The sequence below is a fragment of the Vidua chalybeata genome, chromosome 3 (assembly GCF_026979565.1).
Source record: "Vidua chalybeata isolate OUT-0048 chromosome 3, bVidCha1 merged haplotype, whole genome shotgun sequence".
NCBI lineage: Eukaryota > Metazoa > Chordata > Aves > Passeriformes > Viduidae > Vidua > Vidua chalybeata.
Window position 1 is genome coordinate 86804974 of NC_071532.1, and position 18345 is coordinate 86823318.

The 18345-nt window shown below is 36.7% G+C and overlaps 1 protein-coding gene across 1 annotated transcript in view; it reads left to right on the forward strand.

The window, feature by feature from the left end:
- Window positions 1-18345, forward strand: part of EYS (eyes shut homolog) — a 723820-nt gene that overhangs the window by 181260 nt on the left and 524215 nt on the right. The window contains exons 14-15 of the mRNA XM_053938438.1: window positions 2188-2310; window positions 13246-13350. Of these exons, the coding sequence (XP_053794413.1) occupies window positions 2188-2310; window positions 13246-13350 (228 nt within the window). The remainder of the gene's footprint in view (window positions 1-2187; window positions 2311-13245; window positions 13351-18345) is intronic.

Below are 18345 nucleotides of genomic sequence, written 5' to 3' on the forward strand. Positions count from 1 at the left end.
TGCAAAACACCTTCTTGACAGGCTTCAAGTTGTCATTAAAACTTCCTTTCTATCAAAGTCATTCATTCCTTTCCAAAGTCTTGTTGGCATCTTTGTCCATCAAGTCAACGTGTCTACCAAAACACCCATGATCATTAAGATTGGAGACAAATTAAGAATGGAGACAGATATACTCCTAAATGATACTTTTTTTCAGACAGAACATAATGATTTTAGCAAAGTCTGAAGCAGTGGAGAAAACACAAATGAGCAATACATGAATTCCATGGAAAACATTATCAATAAGCTTACAAAAATTATTTTTATCTTCATTAATAATATGCATATTTCTCACTGATCATGGCAAGCTACAATGGTCATAATGACTTTAATAAGCAATCACTAAAAAAAATCTATTAGAACTTTCACAGCCAAAAATAATATGATTTTCAGCATCTGTGGTCTATTAATTTAAAAATGCACACTGCTTTTGTTATCAGTACTGTATGAAAAAAATAGCGATTTCAGTAAAAAATTAGTCAAAGAAAAGCTGAAATGTTTTAAAGCACTTAAAATTACAGTTTTTTTTCCTGAAATGCTGTCACAAATGTGTTCCTTATGAGTATTTTTAAATGGATTTTAGTTAAAAATAAAGCAAAGGTTGTCATTTATAACCTGGTGTGTTCTATGTTTTAATTTTTTTAATTTTAATCTTCAAATTCTACTATTATCTAAACATGGACTCATGTTAGCTGATTTCATAGCTGACAATATTTCAGATGTGTATGTATTAATGCAGGCATTCCAGTGGTGATAACTTCAGAAACTCATCACAAGAGATGAAATTGTCACAAATAATTCTCATAAGTACAGTCTCTGTCATTAGTTAGCTTAAATTAGAAGTCAAAACAGATATTGGAAGGTAGCGGGAAATTAACCTTGGAAAAGATCATTTTGCTGCTTAAGCCTGCCTGACCAGCTTATACAAAAATAAATCTTGGCATCCACATTGCTAATTTTGTGGCTTACATGTTACCTGTGAGACATAGGTCTGATTAAACTTTAAATGCAAATAAGAATTGTTATTTAATACATTATTAATGAATTAAGTGTAATTCTCAAGTTTTATGACTTAAGGATCAGTGGAAATTGGTTCCATGGTCAGTTTGAGAAATTATAGGAATATAGCTTGCACTGAGGGTACCGATAGCTTACTATTAGTCATGGTCTTCCTGCAGCCATGGCCTGTGACAGCACTAATGACACTCATTTTGTAGCATGACCATGAATTAGAATACCTTTACAAGAGCATGAAATATCAGATATTGGAGAGGAGATTTTCTAGCAATTTAAACTACAAAAAAACATTGCTGGACCTCTGAGCTTGCTAAAAGTCATTACAACACAAGAAACTGGGGCTGTTTAGTCTGGAGAAGAGGAGGCTCGGGGGAACCTCACTGCTCTCTGCAACTGCCTGAAAGGTTTTATTAGGTGGGGGCCTCTGTCACCTACCATGTCTCTAGTGAAAGGATGAGAGACAATGGCCCTAAATTGTGTCAGGGGAGGTTCAGAATAGATATTAATAGCTAAGAAAAAATCACTGAAAGAGTGGTTAGACACTGGAATAATTTCCCAGGGAGGTAACTCACCATCTCTGGAAGAGTTAGAGAGGTGTCTGGATGGGTCACTTGGGGAGATGGTTCAGGGGTGGTTGTGGTGATGCTGGCTTATCAGTTGGACTTTCCAGATGATCTGGAAAGCCTCTTGCACCCTTGATGATTTTGGGGTTCTGTAAAACAAATCAAGAAAAAAGTAGTAAAGCAACAATTTGAGAACTGATTTTAAGTGAGATTTTAATAGTTGATTTTTATTTTGACAGCAGATGTCCAGAACCCAGCTTCACTTTATCTGTAATGTTGTCAAAATGGCAGCAGATACACAATTCATAGGTTCTTAAGTCTTAATGAATGTACTGAATACTAAATTTGTGCTTTCATTTATTGACTCCTTTAAAAGTATATTTGACCAAAAAAATTAATTTTCCTATAATTATAAAGGAGAAAAAAATTTGGAATGATCTTTCCATAAGGATTCAAGATCATTTTTTACAAGAGTAAATTGAAAACAAGGGACCTAAAGACATTGCTTTAGAAAAATAAAGCACAGATATAGCTGAATAATGCATTGCTCTTTGGTTTTTTTTTGAAGGATTTGAAGGCCTGAACTGTGAAATTAACTTTGATGAGTGCACTTATGGCTTCTGTAAAAGCAATTCAACTTGTTTAGACCTGGTGGCAGACTACAGCTGTGCTTGTCCTCCTGGATTCACTGGTAAGATTTCATTTAACTTGGAAAAGAAGTTAAATAGCTAAACTATTAATTTTATTTTCTGAAATTAATTGCACTTTGTTCAGTGTTTTAGCATTAATAAAAACAAAATCAACTCAGGGTTCTATGCTATTGATAATCTGTTTTAATTTCCCTCCTAATACGATAAAAATGAAAGCAGTGTGTGTATGGAAAGCAAAACTATTTTGCATAGAAGAAAAAAATTGTTCAAAAACACCTAGTCTATGAAACATAGGGGAGCAGGTAGCTGGTGCTATTTTTCTCAGATTTTATCACAGCCATACTTGATTGAGATGGTAACAACACAATTTTAGAAAGATTACGCTTTGTTCTCTTTCACAAAGGTGCCATCAGATCCTTATGATAAATTCTTGTAAGTTGCACAATTATTTGCATGTCTAACAGGTTTAAGAAAATAGCTCTTGCATCGTGGAGATTCTTCAAGGCTCTATTTTCTGCCAGAAGCAGCTAACAGGATCATGGGAAGATCAATAAAACTGCCTCCAAAAATATGCCATCTAAATAACTATGTCAGGCACTGAACACTGACTTTCAGCTGATGATTTCAGAGATGCAAATGGAGCAGCATTAGTCATAAGCAGTAATGGGAAAACAAGCAGTGGCAGTCTAAGAAATCATACACAATTAGTGGACCTTGTAATAAAAAGTCAAACAGGTTTATCCAGAGAGCTCAAAATGTGTGGGGACCAGTGGAGAAGAAAGGAATAAAAAAATGGAAGAGATCTATTACGGGAAATTAAAAGTTAAAGAAGCAAGTAGAATAGTGAAGGATGAGGAGGCAAAATTAAGTTAGTTGTAAATAGAGCATATCAGGTTGGTAGTAACACCAGTGACGTTCACTTTAGAAATTCTTCATTCATATTTTGTCAATGGTTAAAAGTAGGAAGACAGGACATTGTCTATTTTGCATCGATTTTGAAAATAGCAGAGGTGATTACAAAGTATTTGTTACTATAGATAGAAGACGTTTAATTCAAAAATTTTAAAATAAGAAGATTTAAAACTTTCTCTTGTTCTGCTAGAATCAAAATGGAAAATGTCTAACTTTTATCCAGTAGGTCAATAACAGTCAGTTTGAACTGGGTAAAATACAGCAACACTATTTTAAGATGTGATGGAGTCCACATTATAGAACCAGAACTACAAATTAACATGTGTGTGTCACTAAGGAAGCCTGGGACAGAGTATGTGCTCCTTAGGAGGAACTCTTTGTCCTATATTCTGGATATATATGTGCGTCATACTGATGCAAAGAGTTTGCCAGTAACATCCTTGTACATTCCAAGACAAGAAGGATTCACGATCTGTCAGCAATAAAAAAGTTACAAGTGAGTTATAAGTAGATTTTAATGGATACCTTGAGGCCTGTATTGAAGTCATAGAAGTTCACATGACTGCATAATAGACTAATATGAAAAAAGCTCAATTTTCTCCTGCATTTCCTGTGTGAGATACTTTCCATCAAGAATGTGCTATTGATCTCACGTCCTATTGGCTTTTTTTGTGAGACAGGACATCTCCCACAAGAAAAAAAGTAAGCCAGCCTACTGAATGGTATTAGGAGTAGGGACGAGGATCCTCCTGATTACGCTGAGTATTTTCATCTGTGCTCATGCTTTTTGTACAATTAATTCACAGTCATTGTGGATCTCATTAGGTCTGCTACCTAGCAAAACTGCTACCTTCTTCCTTCACAGTATTTTATTTGGTTTTGCTAGTTAGAGGGGTTTTGAGAACATCTGGAAGTTGAGATAGGTAAAGGCAGTCCAAGTCTGTTAAACTGGCCAGCCTCAAAAATTAGAAAACATCTTGCTCAACACATCCAAACCTGAAGATAGGTGAAGTAGGGAATTTTATTATTGAACAGTGGGACACCTTTAGTCCATTAGGCAGTAAGACACCTCAAATTAAAACATCAATAGGAGGGTGTTGAATTCATCAATGATAGAGAAGGAGGAGGCAGTTCTATGAGGTGCGATTACTGACCATTTTAATTATTTGAGTGGATTTTCTCTGGTAATATAAGTAATTTGAACTAAAGAACTCTGTAATTCAGTGGTTTTGGATAAAAAAGCATGGGGTTTTAATCTTAATAAATGATGGGATTATATTGTTCCATAGTAAACCTTTTTGCTTTTTAAGTGTTGGAATAGATTAATCTAATTATTTATTTATTTACTTATTGAAAGGATTTCAAAACTATTCATGTATATGAATGAGCCCTATGCTAGTAAGTGACTCCAGTGAATACTGGGTAGAAAAAAAAAATGGATTTTAAAGTGATTTTTACTTCATCACATAGCACTGAATTTTGTAGTTGTAGTTTATATGCATGAGATTCTTAATCTGACTTCCTCACTCATATCAAGGTCCATATGAATCCTCTATGTGTAAAATGATCCTTCCTCTATGTTTTGGCCATGTCCCATTAATATTTACCATTATAACGAGACAGTATGAATCAACAGTCAGAATCTACCATCAGTCACATATTGACTTAAATTTACACAAGTGACTAAATAAATATGCAAACCTTTTAATATACTTTCTGAAGATTAAGTCTACATAGTTTCCTCTGTCATGTCTCATACTATTGGGCTTTAGGAATCCTGTAGTAGATATTGTGGCTAAGCAAGTGGGCATTGCAACACTGAACATTTAAAAACCAAAATTATACCAAGATGAGCAAGGTCTTGCAGCTCAGCTCAAGCTATCACACGACATAAGATAATATCTTTCTCTGGGCTTTCAAAAATCTTTCCTGTGTATTCTTTTCCTGTGTTATTCTAAATTTTGAAAAGCTGGTCTATTTTTGACATATTTTGCTTGACATAGATGCTTGTAGTTACTATCAGGACACCTGCACAGTACAAAATTATTGCCACTATGTCCTCTTTTTCTTGTTAATCACGAAAAGTACTTTCCCAAACAATTCAAAGGAAAAAACTGGCCTGAGAGATCTACCTCTACCCAAAAGGAGGTTCTAGCAGGGTGAGGGTTGGCCTGTTCTCCCAGACAGCTGGTGAGGACAGAGAAGAGGACACAGCTGTACCAGGAGAGGTTCAGGTTGGATCTTGGAAGAATTTCTTAATGGAAAGGGTTGTCAAGCATTGGAATGGGCTGACAAGGAAGTGGTGGAGTCAAGAACAATGGAGTTGTCCAAGAAATGACTGGGCATGGCTCTTAGGTGCTATGGTTTAAGTTGACATGATGGTGATTGGTCGAAGCCTGGAATTTATGATCTTGGAGGTCTATTCCAACCTAATTGATTCTGTGACCTATGGATGCTCACCCATCCTTAGAGTCAGCCACAGAAACTCAGTTTTGCTTGCATCTCATGCATCAGACAATTGTTCCACATCAATCAGCCCTTTTGGCCACTACGGAAGCAGCTCAAAAGCCAGGTCTTTTCTGTGTTGTCCCCTAATGACTGAGTTCATTTAAACAATATGCCTCTGTCTGAGCTCTAGTCAAAGCACTAAGGTTTTTCAAACCAAAACAAAACCTGGAAGCAGACAGCTAGAGAGAGGGTTCCCCAAGCTCCTGGCCAGCAGAGGTCTGATTCATAGCAGGCCATGGAGGAGTGAAGAGCTGACTTCCTTTCCCCTGCTCAGCAACGCAGGTGGGCTGCTGGTTGCCACAAGCACTGTAAATGGCAGGCTGCTAGGGCAGGCTTCCCACAGTGGGGTGTGCAAATTTAACATGCTGGAAAATAAACAGCATTTATGTATACATGGAAATGTATTCACTATGTACTTCTGAGTTATTAGAGAATATTTATCGTCATGTCATGTGAAAGTGTACCTGCCTTCCTTGGAGGGCATTCAGGTTAGAACATTTGGGAAAAATGCACTCAGTAGAGTGCAGAAAAATCTGTTTAAGTTTCATCATGCTGCAAATTCCATTACATAAAAATGTTGATAAAATAATACATAAAAGTTAATGAATTGCATGAAAGAAAAGCAAATCAATTGGTTTTTCCCAGTAATTTAAAATATAAGCAATGTGGCTCAATTTTCTATGTGAGAAATCAAATGGCATATTTCTCCAATAGTATTCCATCTGCAAATACTAAGCACGACTGGTTTAAATTAGAGGGTGAATAATAATAGTTGGAACCACCTGACAAAAGATAAGTTAATTCTTCAATCAAAACTTTAATTAGCTTGTATGGAATTTATCTTTGCTCTTCTGAAGTAGTTATGAGATTATTTTTGTATTCCAGTTTATCCCTATTATTTCAGGTACAGTGGTATGTTTTTTAGTAGTGATTCCAGCTGTTATGCATAGCATAATGTATGTAGAACACCTATTAATATCTTTCTGGGCATTACTATGTACTTAAGTACTTTTAGATAAATTGGAAAATAATAATTTTATATGAATAGGCTTGATTTTCAATTTTAAAAACGTTGTCAGTTGCTAGGAGTCTCTTATCAAATAAAAAAAGGAAAAACAATCATGTCTAGAAAAGCTCATACAGTGATTAAAACACATAGAGAAGACACTGGAACATGTGGCTGAAATTTTTAGTCTTCCTGAGTTACTGTGGAAAATCAACCTAATTTTTCCTTAACTCCATATTTTTTCTATGTTAATGCCATTGAGGACACCATACAATATGCCAGCAGAGTGAGGACTGCTTTTACTTTTTACATCTGAGTGCACCTGAAAAATAACATATGGATATCAAGATAAAATTACAATCAAAATTTTTGTTATAACTGCCTCAAGAATCCTATTAGGACTTAATTTTCTGTAGTGACCTGAGCAATCAGTGAATAAACCCTGAAATTAAAAAAAATCAACCTCCAAACAACCTCCCTAGTGCACATTTTTCATCCCTTACAGATATTTCGTTAATGAATTTGAGAAACCGAAGTGGCATCCTAGATAAGAATGATTATATTTAGAATGTGCTTAGTTTTTTTTTTAGTATATGGTTTGTCTTCTGAACAAAATCCACTGATGTTTGGTGTTGGAAAAAGTCTGTTGTCCAACACTGCCTCTGCATTACTGACTAGCCTAATACTGGAGGTTTTGATACTAAATTCTGTTTACCAGTATATACTGTGTTGTCGTTTTAGACAATGAAACAATTGTTTTTTGACATCCTTTGCTTTAATAGAGCCATACTATAAAAAGGTATGACGCTATCAGTTTTAATATCACCACACTAAATAGGAGTCTTATTTGGTGCCATCTTTAGTAATTTGACGACTTCTTTTTGTTCTTTACTCTTTGGCTTTCTTCTTTGTCATGATTTTTTTTTTCTTTTTTTCCTGTGGATGCCCCATCCTTAGCAGTGTTCAGTATCAGTTTGGATGGGGCATTATGCCACTTGGTCTCATGGAAAGTATCCCTGCCCATGACAGAGGGTTGGCACTAGATAATCTGTAAGGTCATATCCAAACCAAAACATCCCATGATTCAATGGATCTAACATCAGCCTGGTCACTAGGCAAGTCCTGAGACCCTTGCTCTTATCTTGATACCTGACCAGTGGCTAGAAATGGCAGTGCCATGTGTACTGGGCCTCAGGGCTGCAGTGGTGATAGTGGGAAGATTACACCACAGCTTGACTCTCTTCACTTAGCTAGTGAGTTGACCACAAACTACTGAGGAGCCTTGAGGCAGGAAAGGAAATGTGTTAAATGAAGAAAGATGTTTTTTAAAGCTGTTTACACAACTTTCATAAAAAGATTTTTTTTTCCCTTGGCACATTGGTAGCCAGGCAAGAAATTTAATAGTATTGGCTATTTGCTCTAGTAACAAGAAAGAAACACCTTGCACCTAGGTATCCTAGTAACCTCCAAAACCTCCAATTACAGGACATACACATTTCACATGATGACAGTGATGTTACAGAGCCTGGGTGCCTCAGGGTGGGCTATTACTATCACAGAAATATACCTGTCTCACTAAATTGTTGTGATGTTTTCCCAGGAAAGACAAAGAGAGGGATAGAGGATGAGTGTATTTATTCTACAAGTTTTCTAACAATCCATAGATTGCTGGTTGTATGCTCTATATTAGGTCTGTGTACCAGAAGGAAGTAAATGTAGGCCATTAACCACCTTGTACTGAACCTAATTACTCTAGTTTTGATTAAAACACACAATGAATCCAAAACCATTCAATCCTGATTTGAATGCATGAAAAGAAGACAGAATTTCACTGGCATTTTTTCCTACAAGTAATCACCATCAGGTTTAGAAGTTTATATTAAATATTTTGTTTAAATTTTTGTCTTCAACTTTGATCTATTGCATCTTATTACCTTTTCTACACAAAATGAAAAAGCTCTTGCTACTCAAGTATTTTCTCTTTGTAAAGATACTTTCACACTGTAATCAAGTCACTTTTTGGTTTTGTTTCTTCTAAATGAAACAGATGGAGCTCTTTAAGCCTTTGCCAACAGCATGCTTTCTTCAGTTGTTGAATAAATTGTGTAGCTTTTCTTGCATCCTTCCTACTTATTTTTAAATATGGAACATTCTAATCAATGTTTTATGCTGAGGTATTTTACACATCAATGTTGGCTTTTTGTTTTATTTAAATACGTCTGAGATTTTTTTTCTCACAGCATTGCACTAGTGCTCATATGCAGTCCTTTTCAAATTGTTTTTGTTGTTTCCCCACATATAGCTCAGCTACAGTTCAGTAGCTATAATCTGCATGGTTTTTCTGTGCTTGTATCTGAAAACTACAAGTGACAAAAACTGACCTGGAGTACATTGAAATATGTACTGTTTAGCTAAACAAAAGTTATCACAAGATTTCACTTGGTGCATAGGCTTGGTCCCCTGTGGAAAGGAGATGTAGGAAAGGAAGTGAGAGTGGAAATGAGGTATCTGTTTTCTCATGAGAAAGATTTGACAGGTGAACTCAGATTGAATGTGCCAAAAGCTGTATTGCTTTCTTTGGACAGGTAGGCCTTAGTGCCTGTCCCTCTGTAATTTCAACCACGGGCATTTATGGTGAGCAGGAAGAATGTGTTTGTCTCTTCCTGCTAGTGTTAACACTTTTACCCTGCTTCTCTTGTCTGCTGCAAGCCTAGTCTCACCTCTCTTTTATACCACTAATGTTGAAACATGTTTTGATGGAGAAATAGAGCCATAGATTTGGATAGAAGCACTAGGTTCCAAAATCATAGCGCAGGTATCACACACCAAGTAACTTAAGACCTTTACCATAAGGCAAAGCAAGTTACCAGACAATCAAACTCATTACACAAACATAAGTCTTTGGACCTCCTTCAGTGTAATAAACAGAATTGATACCCTGCAAATTATATAACCACAACACTAGAACACAATACTAGCTATAATCTGTTTCATTCTTATCCAAGCAGAATATACTATGTTGCTTTCTCACTTACGTATCTTCATCTTCTTAAAGAAATCCAACAATTCCTTATTTTCTTGGGGGAAATCTTCCCAGTGTGATGCTATACTAACCATTGTAAGGATTTCCTTATTGTCTAATATTTCACTGCAGTTTAAATGTATTACTTCTCACCCTGAATACTATGAACACAGCAAACTGATGAATTTTGTGAGAATATTTTTTTTTTCTTATTTTATGATTGCCATCACATTTCTATTCAAATTTTACTTATTTAGGCTTTACAGGCTGTTTCATTTTGTTCATCCTAAAAGGTCAAGCTTTTGAGCTGTTTGTCATTCGTAACATGCTCATATGGACTCTCATTTTGCCCAAAATTTTCTTGAATGCACGTCACTGCATGATGCAAACTACTCCAAAAGCAGCATTACTCCAGTAAAGCTTCTAACTGGATTTTTTGGTTTTGATATATCTCAGCAAATTATTTGTTTTAAAACAAAATTCTGGCATTTGTTCCTACTTGTGATTTCCCGTATCGTATCTTCTCTTCTGATCGGATTACATTTTTTATATCAAACTCTATCTTCAATTGGTTGAAATACATGAAGACTTCTAATCCTGTTCTTCAATGTACCTTTTTATGTTGACATCATTAAGCTTACTTTGCTGCCAACCATCTAGGTTGTTAAAAAAAATTTAATGGAATTGAATGGGCAGTAGATTTCTTTCAAAACATGTGCAATTCATTCATCCAGTCTGGTAGCAAAACCACTGATAACTAATGCATGAATATGGCTTTCCATAACATTTTACTCATTTGATAATTTGCTCCTATTTTTCACATGTTCACAGAGAAAACTATTGAGTTTTTGTCCACTAGTATCCAAGGGAATAGTTCATCAGAACAGCATATCTGACTAACTCATCTGACAATTCTACAGCTTTTCTTCTGTATTCAACACTGAAGTTTTGCCCTTTAGTCATAAGTACTAATTATGATAATGACCTGCTTTACAGATGGTCTTTTTACTGATGATTGAGGCAGAAGAAGCATTGAACAATTTTGTATGATTACCATTATCAGTAGCCATCCTTCTTCACTGGATGGCAAACTGCATCTCTCTTTCTTCGATATGAAGTACATACTAAAAAATTTCTTGTTACCCTGACCATCCTGTAATAGGTGCATGCTTTTTCTGGTCCCATTTCATGCCTGCATATTTATGTTGTACTTTTTAGTTTATCCATAGCAACTTGACCTGCTTTTTATAAGTCGGGCTTTTTTCATGCTTTGAAAACCAGGCAGTGCCATGTTGGTCTCCTAATATCCAGTGTCTCTCCCACAAAAAGAAAGTTTGTCCTTGGGTACTTATAGCAAGCAGCAGCTTTCTTAATTACCTTTTTAAGGTAAAATGTTCACTCTTTATCAGGTTTCAAATTAGAACATCTCTACATTCTTTGCAGTTCTTCTGAATTCCTTTGCTACTATGTTATTCACCTTTCTCTGCCTTTCCATGGATTTTAACTGGTCTCAGCCAAGTTTTTCACATTTCTTTCTTTATGGTCAGAGAGTACTTTTCCCTTTAACTTTGAATCAAGTGACTTGCAGTTTCCTTTTCTACTATGGCATGAAAAATTACCAATAGTACATCCAAATATCTTCGAATTTTTGAATGATTATTCCTTTCAAAAATTATGGGTTTGTAATTAAATACCCTATGGGTCCAAGTCCTGTGTTGTTAAGAACTCTGCTAGTTCTTTTAGCTATTTAAAAGCAACAACAAAACAAAACAGCAACAGAAAAATCCACAAGCTATAAAAAATTTAAGGTTCCTTTAAGCAGTTTCTACTGGATTTGTGATCTGTATTTAATCATTAAGTACAGCATATCATATGTGACTGTGCAGTATTTTCCACAAAATGTCAAAGTCTTACCTGGTTTCTGTAATTATCCTTGTCTATGAGCTTCTGTTATCATCCCCTTATTGCAAATGCAGTGAACCCGGTGGGAAAAAATGATGATGTCTGACTCCAGTTCAGAAGGCTGAATGATTTTTTTAATATAATTATACTATAATACATTAATATACTATTTAAAAGAAATACTAAAACTACATACCTACTTTCTAACTACCATATCTAACCCTTACAACTCGTGACCCTCACCCGAGAGTTCAGACACAAGTAGATTAGCTATCTGATTAGCTATCAAGCTCAAACAATTTTCACTAGAATCTAATCAATCACCCTAAGTAAACAATTCTCCAAACACATTCCAAATAGGAAAACAAGAACAGAAATAGAAATTGTTTTCTCTTTCTTTTCCCTGTGCTCCTCTATGAAAAAATCCTGAGAGAAAAAAATGTGCCTACCACATCCCCTTAAACTTTTTACTTAATGTTTTTTTTTTCCCTTCCTCTGTCTTCTCCTCACTTTCTCTCCTTCCCACTCAATTTGATTTTTGCATACATTCTATTTTTACATGTCAGCTGAAATTATATCATACGGTTAAGGAAGACAAAACTGCAAGGTGACACCTTCTGCCATCCATGCATTTATTGTTGTAATGAATCTATAATTGTCCAAGCTTTGTTTGTCCAAGAGGAACCCCAGAAACCTCACATGATCCTTTAATTCAGCTCCTTTGACTGAGGTTTCTGGGATTCCTTACCTATCTGGTATATCTGATTTGAGTGATACAAGGAACCTTCCATAATTTCTACACAGAACACCAACAAAAGTTCTGCTTGTTCACATCAGGGATAATTACAGCTTTCCTTCTCTATCATTGGCTTAACTTCTGGTAGTCATGTGAGCTCCTGGTGCAAACATTTGTCCCATCTATTTTTGATCAATTTTTGTTCAAAAAGACCCCCAGTATTATTTGTAACAACCTAGGTAGAGATTGCCCTAAATTAATGTAGTGCACAACAGAGAAACAGGAGACTGGATTTTATTTTGTATATCCAATGAGTTAACTGTTTTCATGAGTCACCTATTCTATCGTCTTCTAAATTTTCCCCTCTATGTATCTTCTGTATATTAGCCTATATTTTTATTGTTACAGATTTGAATAAATTTGAATTACAGCTCAATTAAATCTTTTTAAAAGCAGAAAAATGAGGAAAGAGCTGAGTGAACTTGTGAGTTTCTGTTTGGATCTCAGAAATGGCTTCATTCATCTGGAAATATGAATGCAACCTTGAGAAATATTTTTTCTTGCTATTGTTACTAACGTTATTAAATCTCTAAAACAGTTTTTTTCAAAGTAGCATATAGCTTTAGGAATTATGGTATCGAGTTGTGATGCTAGAATATACAAAGGACATTTTTGCAAATGCTTTTCATATTTATTCCTTTAAAATATTTAATTTCTTGACATTCAGCTGTAACTATGAATATCTCTAGTTTTAAAACTTCAAGCAGAAATAAAATAGTGTTTCCAACCTGGAAAAGTTAAACTATGCAGTTGTCACTTGCACTGTGAAGCAGCTTTTCTACTTTCCCAGCATGATTTATAGTTTTAATGTTTAATTTCTTTTCTGTCAGACAAAAACTGTTCCACGGATATTGATGAATGTTCCTCCAAGCCCTGTAAAAATGGAGGCCATTGCCATGATTTGATTGGTGAATTTTACTGTAGCTGTTTGCCAGGTAAGAAGTCACATGTTATTTAGTTGAGAAATGGTCTGTGGTATTCAAAAAAGAAACAGTTTTTTAATAAGCACACATCTAAGTAGTAATTTATTTTGCTTGAAAAGAGAGAAGGATGAATGGGTATTCCTTAAGTATATGGTTATGCAATTGTTATGCAATTATTATGCAGGTGGTGTCAGCAGAATTTGTTTACAGAATATAACTTGTATTCTGGAAGTCCTGCCTTCCAAACTTATGAATAGAGAGCCTTAACAATCAACCAACTCTGCCAGTCGCATGATTTTGTTTCCATCTTTTCTACTAGCAAAAGTTTTTTTTAAAATTTCTGAAAGAAAATGTGGACGAGCTATACAGTAGTTGTCATAAGGGTTGCTGCGATGGGTTGACCCTGGCTGGGAGCTGGGTGCAGTCAGTTAATCACACATCATTTCTGTTGCTTCTTCTTCAGGGGGAGGACTCCTCATGCTCTTCCCTTGCTCCAGTGTGGCTGCCTCCCAAGGGAGAGAGTCCTCCAAGAATTTCTCTAATATGAGTTCCTTTCCATGGCCTGCAGTTCTTTACAAACTGCTCCAGCATGGTTCCCTTCCACTGAGTGCAGTCCTTCAGGAACTGCCTGCTCCAGTGTGGATCCCCCACAGGGTCACAGCTCCTGCCAGGAAACCTGCTCCAATATGGGCTTCTCTCTCCATGGGGCCACAGGTGCTGCCAGAAGCTTGTTCGAGTTCAGGCTTCCCACAGGAAAGGTCACAGCTTCCTTTGGATATCCTGTTTTGTCACAAGGTCATCCGTGGGCTGCAGGCGGATCTCTGATCCACCATTGACCTCCTTGAGCTGCAGGGGCACAGATGCCTCACCACAGGCTGCAGGGGAATCTTGCTCTGGTGCCTGCAGCACCTCCACCCTCTCCTTCTGTACTGATTTTGGTGTCTACAGAGCTGTTTCTCTTGCTATCCTCACACTTTTTTCTGGCTGGAGTTGCCCAGTTTGTTTTTTTTCCCCTCATCTTAACTGTTATCTCAGATGTGCTAACACTGTCACTGATGGGCTCAGCCTTGGCCAGCAGTGGATCATCCTGGAGCTGGCTGGCATTGACTCCATCAGACCAGGGGGAAGTTTCTTGCAGCTCCTCAGAGAAGCCACCCCTGTACCTGCCCCCCACTGAAACATTGCCATGCAAACCCAGTTCAGTTGCTTACAGTGATGAGAGATGCCAGCAATATCTGAATTTGTCAAAAGGAGTAGATCAATTTTTCTATCTTTATGTTAAATACGTAATTTTGCTCACAGAATCACAGAATCAGTTAGATTGGAAAACCCCTCTTATTTGTTGAGTCCAACAAATAAACAGTATCTTACTGAGATATGAGCCTATATGCTTCAGTGTGGCTTTTCAGTGTGGATTGGTGCAACAGGCAAGAATTTACATATTGAACTGTAGTCTCTTTTAATGTAACCAGCTAATTTAATATGTGACACTTGCATAACATAACTGATTTTTTTTATCCCCTGCTTTCTTTTTTGTGGGCTGACTGGTTTTCAGCCAATTGGAAAGTAGTGAGCAAAACATGAAGCAATAGTACTCTTTCACTTGCAGTTTTTTAATATTCTTAAGTCAGTTACATTGCATTAAACCTCGCTCTGCAATGTCAAGGTAATAATGTAAGGATAAAATGATCAAGCTTGTATTTACACCGAAATATTTACTTAAAGTGGATAGGCAAAATAAGTGGTTTAAAATTCTTATGTCCCTATAAGAGCTATATGGGTTTTTTAAATGTATGCAAGCTATTTCAAGCCTAATGTGCAAATACTTTGAAAGTTATTGATGTGTGGAATACAGGAACTCACAGCCAGCAGTGCCACTAAGTAATAGTACAAGGGCATGAATATAATTTGAATATATGCGTAAATATTTGTGTACATTACTATATATACAAGTATGTGTATATGTGTATAATACATGTGCATACATATACATACCCATACTATCTTTTAAGACATGACTCTTACAATAGACTTTCAAGATGCAGAAAATTGAAGGTTTATTATTACTGCTATTATTATTATTATTATTTATTTTGGCTTATTTTTTAAGGCTGAATTCTTATATGGTGCTGTAATAAGTTAGTTTTACTTTTTCAGTTGCAAAGACTGTGACTATATTTCATCATTCCTTCCATTGTGGATAAACCAAATGTCACATCTCATTTTGTCAGTGTAGTTTGCTTTGTGAAATCACAAACACAACAATAAGTATGAAAACATCTTCCTGTTATACTTAAAAAGTGAGATCATATGCATTAAATGAATACTGAACTGCTGTAAGAATACACATATGAAATCTCAGACTATAAACATTTTCTCTTACCATTTTGAACACTTGTTAGCTACAGTCTTTGTGAAGAATTTACCCATCTGCAAAATGCAGGATGAAAAGCAATGGTTTAGACAGTATTTAAGACTGCAGAAAGGCAATATAGCACCTGAAGGACAGCACAAATGAATTTCAGCTAATAAATGTGCTTTATTGGGAACTCAATTTAAATGGCTCTCTGCAAATGCATGCAGTATGGGGAATTTACAGGAGGAGTTGGGAGACAGGTGCATGCCTGCATGGCTATGATATTATTGGCACCACAGGGACACAGCAGAATGACTCCTATTATTGAAGTGTTGTAATGGAAGGATAAATGCTTTTTAGGAAGGGCAGACAAGGCAGATGAGGAGGCAGTGTTTGCACTCTATGTCAATGTCCAGCTGGAACGCATAGAGCTTTACCTGGTGATGGATGAGGAGTCAACTAAGAGCTTATGAGTCAGGATTAAAGAAAGGGCAGGGACAGGTGACGCTTCAGTGAGAGTTCTTCCACCAGGGAGTCCAAGTGGTTGAGGCCCTCTGTAGAGAGAAGGGAGGAGCCTCACATTCACAAACCCTAGTCCTCATAGAGGACTTCAACCATTCTGGGTTTGTGTAGCCAGATTTTAGGATCTGAGGGGCTACAGAGACATCAGATGAAAGACCTTAATCAGGATTACTTACTACTCAGTATAAAACTAAAGAACTACTAGTAGATTACAGAATAACATAAAACAGTGCACTATATCAAGGGACCCACAATAAAGCTAGAGAAAGTATCGATTAGGAGTCGAATGTAACTTACCACTGAAATGAAAATAATGTGCACGGATTCCTTCACTTAATCCCTGGGGAGTAATGATGAAGCATCCCTACTCATGGGAGAAACTCCACACAGTTCCAGGAAAATGTACAGGTTTCTGCTTTGTGAAAGTTTGGTGTTGCTTTTATAGTCATAAAAGGAGGTATCAAAAGGTCAGTCAAAAATCTGACTTATTATCCCAGCTCTTCACTTAAACATGAAGGTATTCATTGGCAGCTAGGAGATGCTAGACCAGTGTTAAGCCTATGGCACCAAAATAACTCACTACAAGACAGTTTGTCCTACTTGAGTTACCTGACTGGTTAACAAATAACAGATAAATCCTTGTAGGGGGTGAGATGCCTTGCTACAAACTTGTGGAACTGCATCTGTGTGAGAGGGGTTCCTGCTCTCCCTTGGGAGGCAGCAACAGTTTAGAAATCAACTGCTGCTCTCCACCCCAGAAGAGCTGTCCATCAATGTTTAGCATACTCCCCAGTTCCAGAAAGTTCAGTTATTCTGTTGTTCCCATTGGCTCCTGTTGGAATGCCACTCCTCCTCTGTACCCTGATTAGTTCTCTGTATGTCACCCCACTCTGTCTCCCCCCTTTTACCCGTTGCCTATTGGCTGTTTTGTACCCTAACCACACCCACTTCTTTGCCCTTAATACCCAGACCCGCCTTTCCTCGGGGCTTCTGGAGTTCGCTCCCTTCTGGAGAGTTCGTGTCCCTCGTTTCACCCTCCTGTTCCTGCGATGCTCCTGAAATAAAGCCTCTAGGAATAAAACCACTTCGGAACCCTCTCGTCCTTACGGTGGAGCTATCCGGGTCCTGCCACATCCTCCCCGCGGACCAGTCCTCTGAGGGTTTTCCCCCGGACAGGCTGGGCACCCGGGTGAAGCCCGGAGGACTTGTATTTTAATACACATCTGAATTACAGTATCTTAAGTTTTGCATTCCCTGCTAAAAGAAGGACATTGCCTTGCAGAGGTAAGCCTAGCAAAGGGCCATGAAAATCGGGAACATGATATACAAAGAGACACTGAAGTAATGTTCACCCTGTTCACCCTGAAGAAAAAGCTGAGAGAATTTATTGGAGTTTACTGCTACCTCCTGGAAGGATACAGAGAAGACAGAACAAGGTTTTTCTTTCAGGTCAAAATTCTCTCAGGGCAAGAGGTAATGGACACGAGTCAGGATGTAGGAAAATTCAACATTAAGGTGAAAAAAAAAAAAAAAACCCCAAAACCAACAGCACTATGAAAGTGGTTAACTACTGGAACATATTTTCTCAAAAACTTGTGGAATCACAGTTGCTTACTGACAGGACAGTTCCCTTAGCTACCTGGTCTAGCTGGGATTTCTATGAGTGGGCATTAGACTAACTGGCCTCAAGACATCATTTCCAACTCGAGTTTTCCTGTGATTTTATTACTAAATAAGGAATCCTTGCCCAGTTTTACTTTATAAATGTAATACTTTAAAGTGACTTTGAATTTAACTAACTGTACCTGCACAAAGTCTTTAAGGCTGTAAACATTTTGACCAGATCTAAAAAAATTCTGCATATTCTTAATTATAGTGTTACATTTTATCAAGTTTGTGGCTGAAAAGAATATAAGTATTTGTTTACATGCAATGTTTTTCCAAACCTGGATTTTTTATGAGTATTCAAGAATTTATCAACTATCACTTTTTTCATGAATATTAATTTTTTATTCCACTAGAAAATCCTATGTATATTGAATTTAAAAAAGGGGGGAAACAAAGTTAAAAACAAGGGCTATATTTTATGGCAACAGTAGTCTGTCATCTGGAAACCATGCCTTGAAATG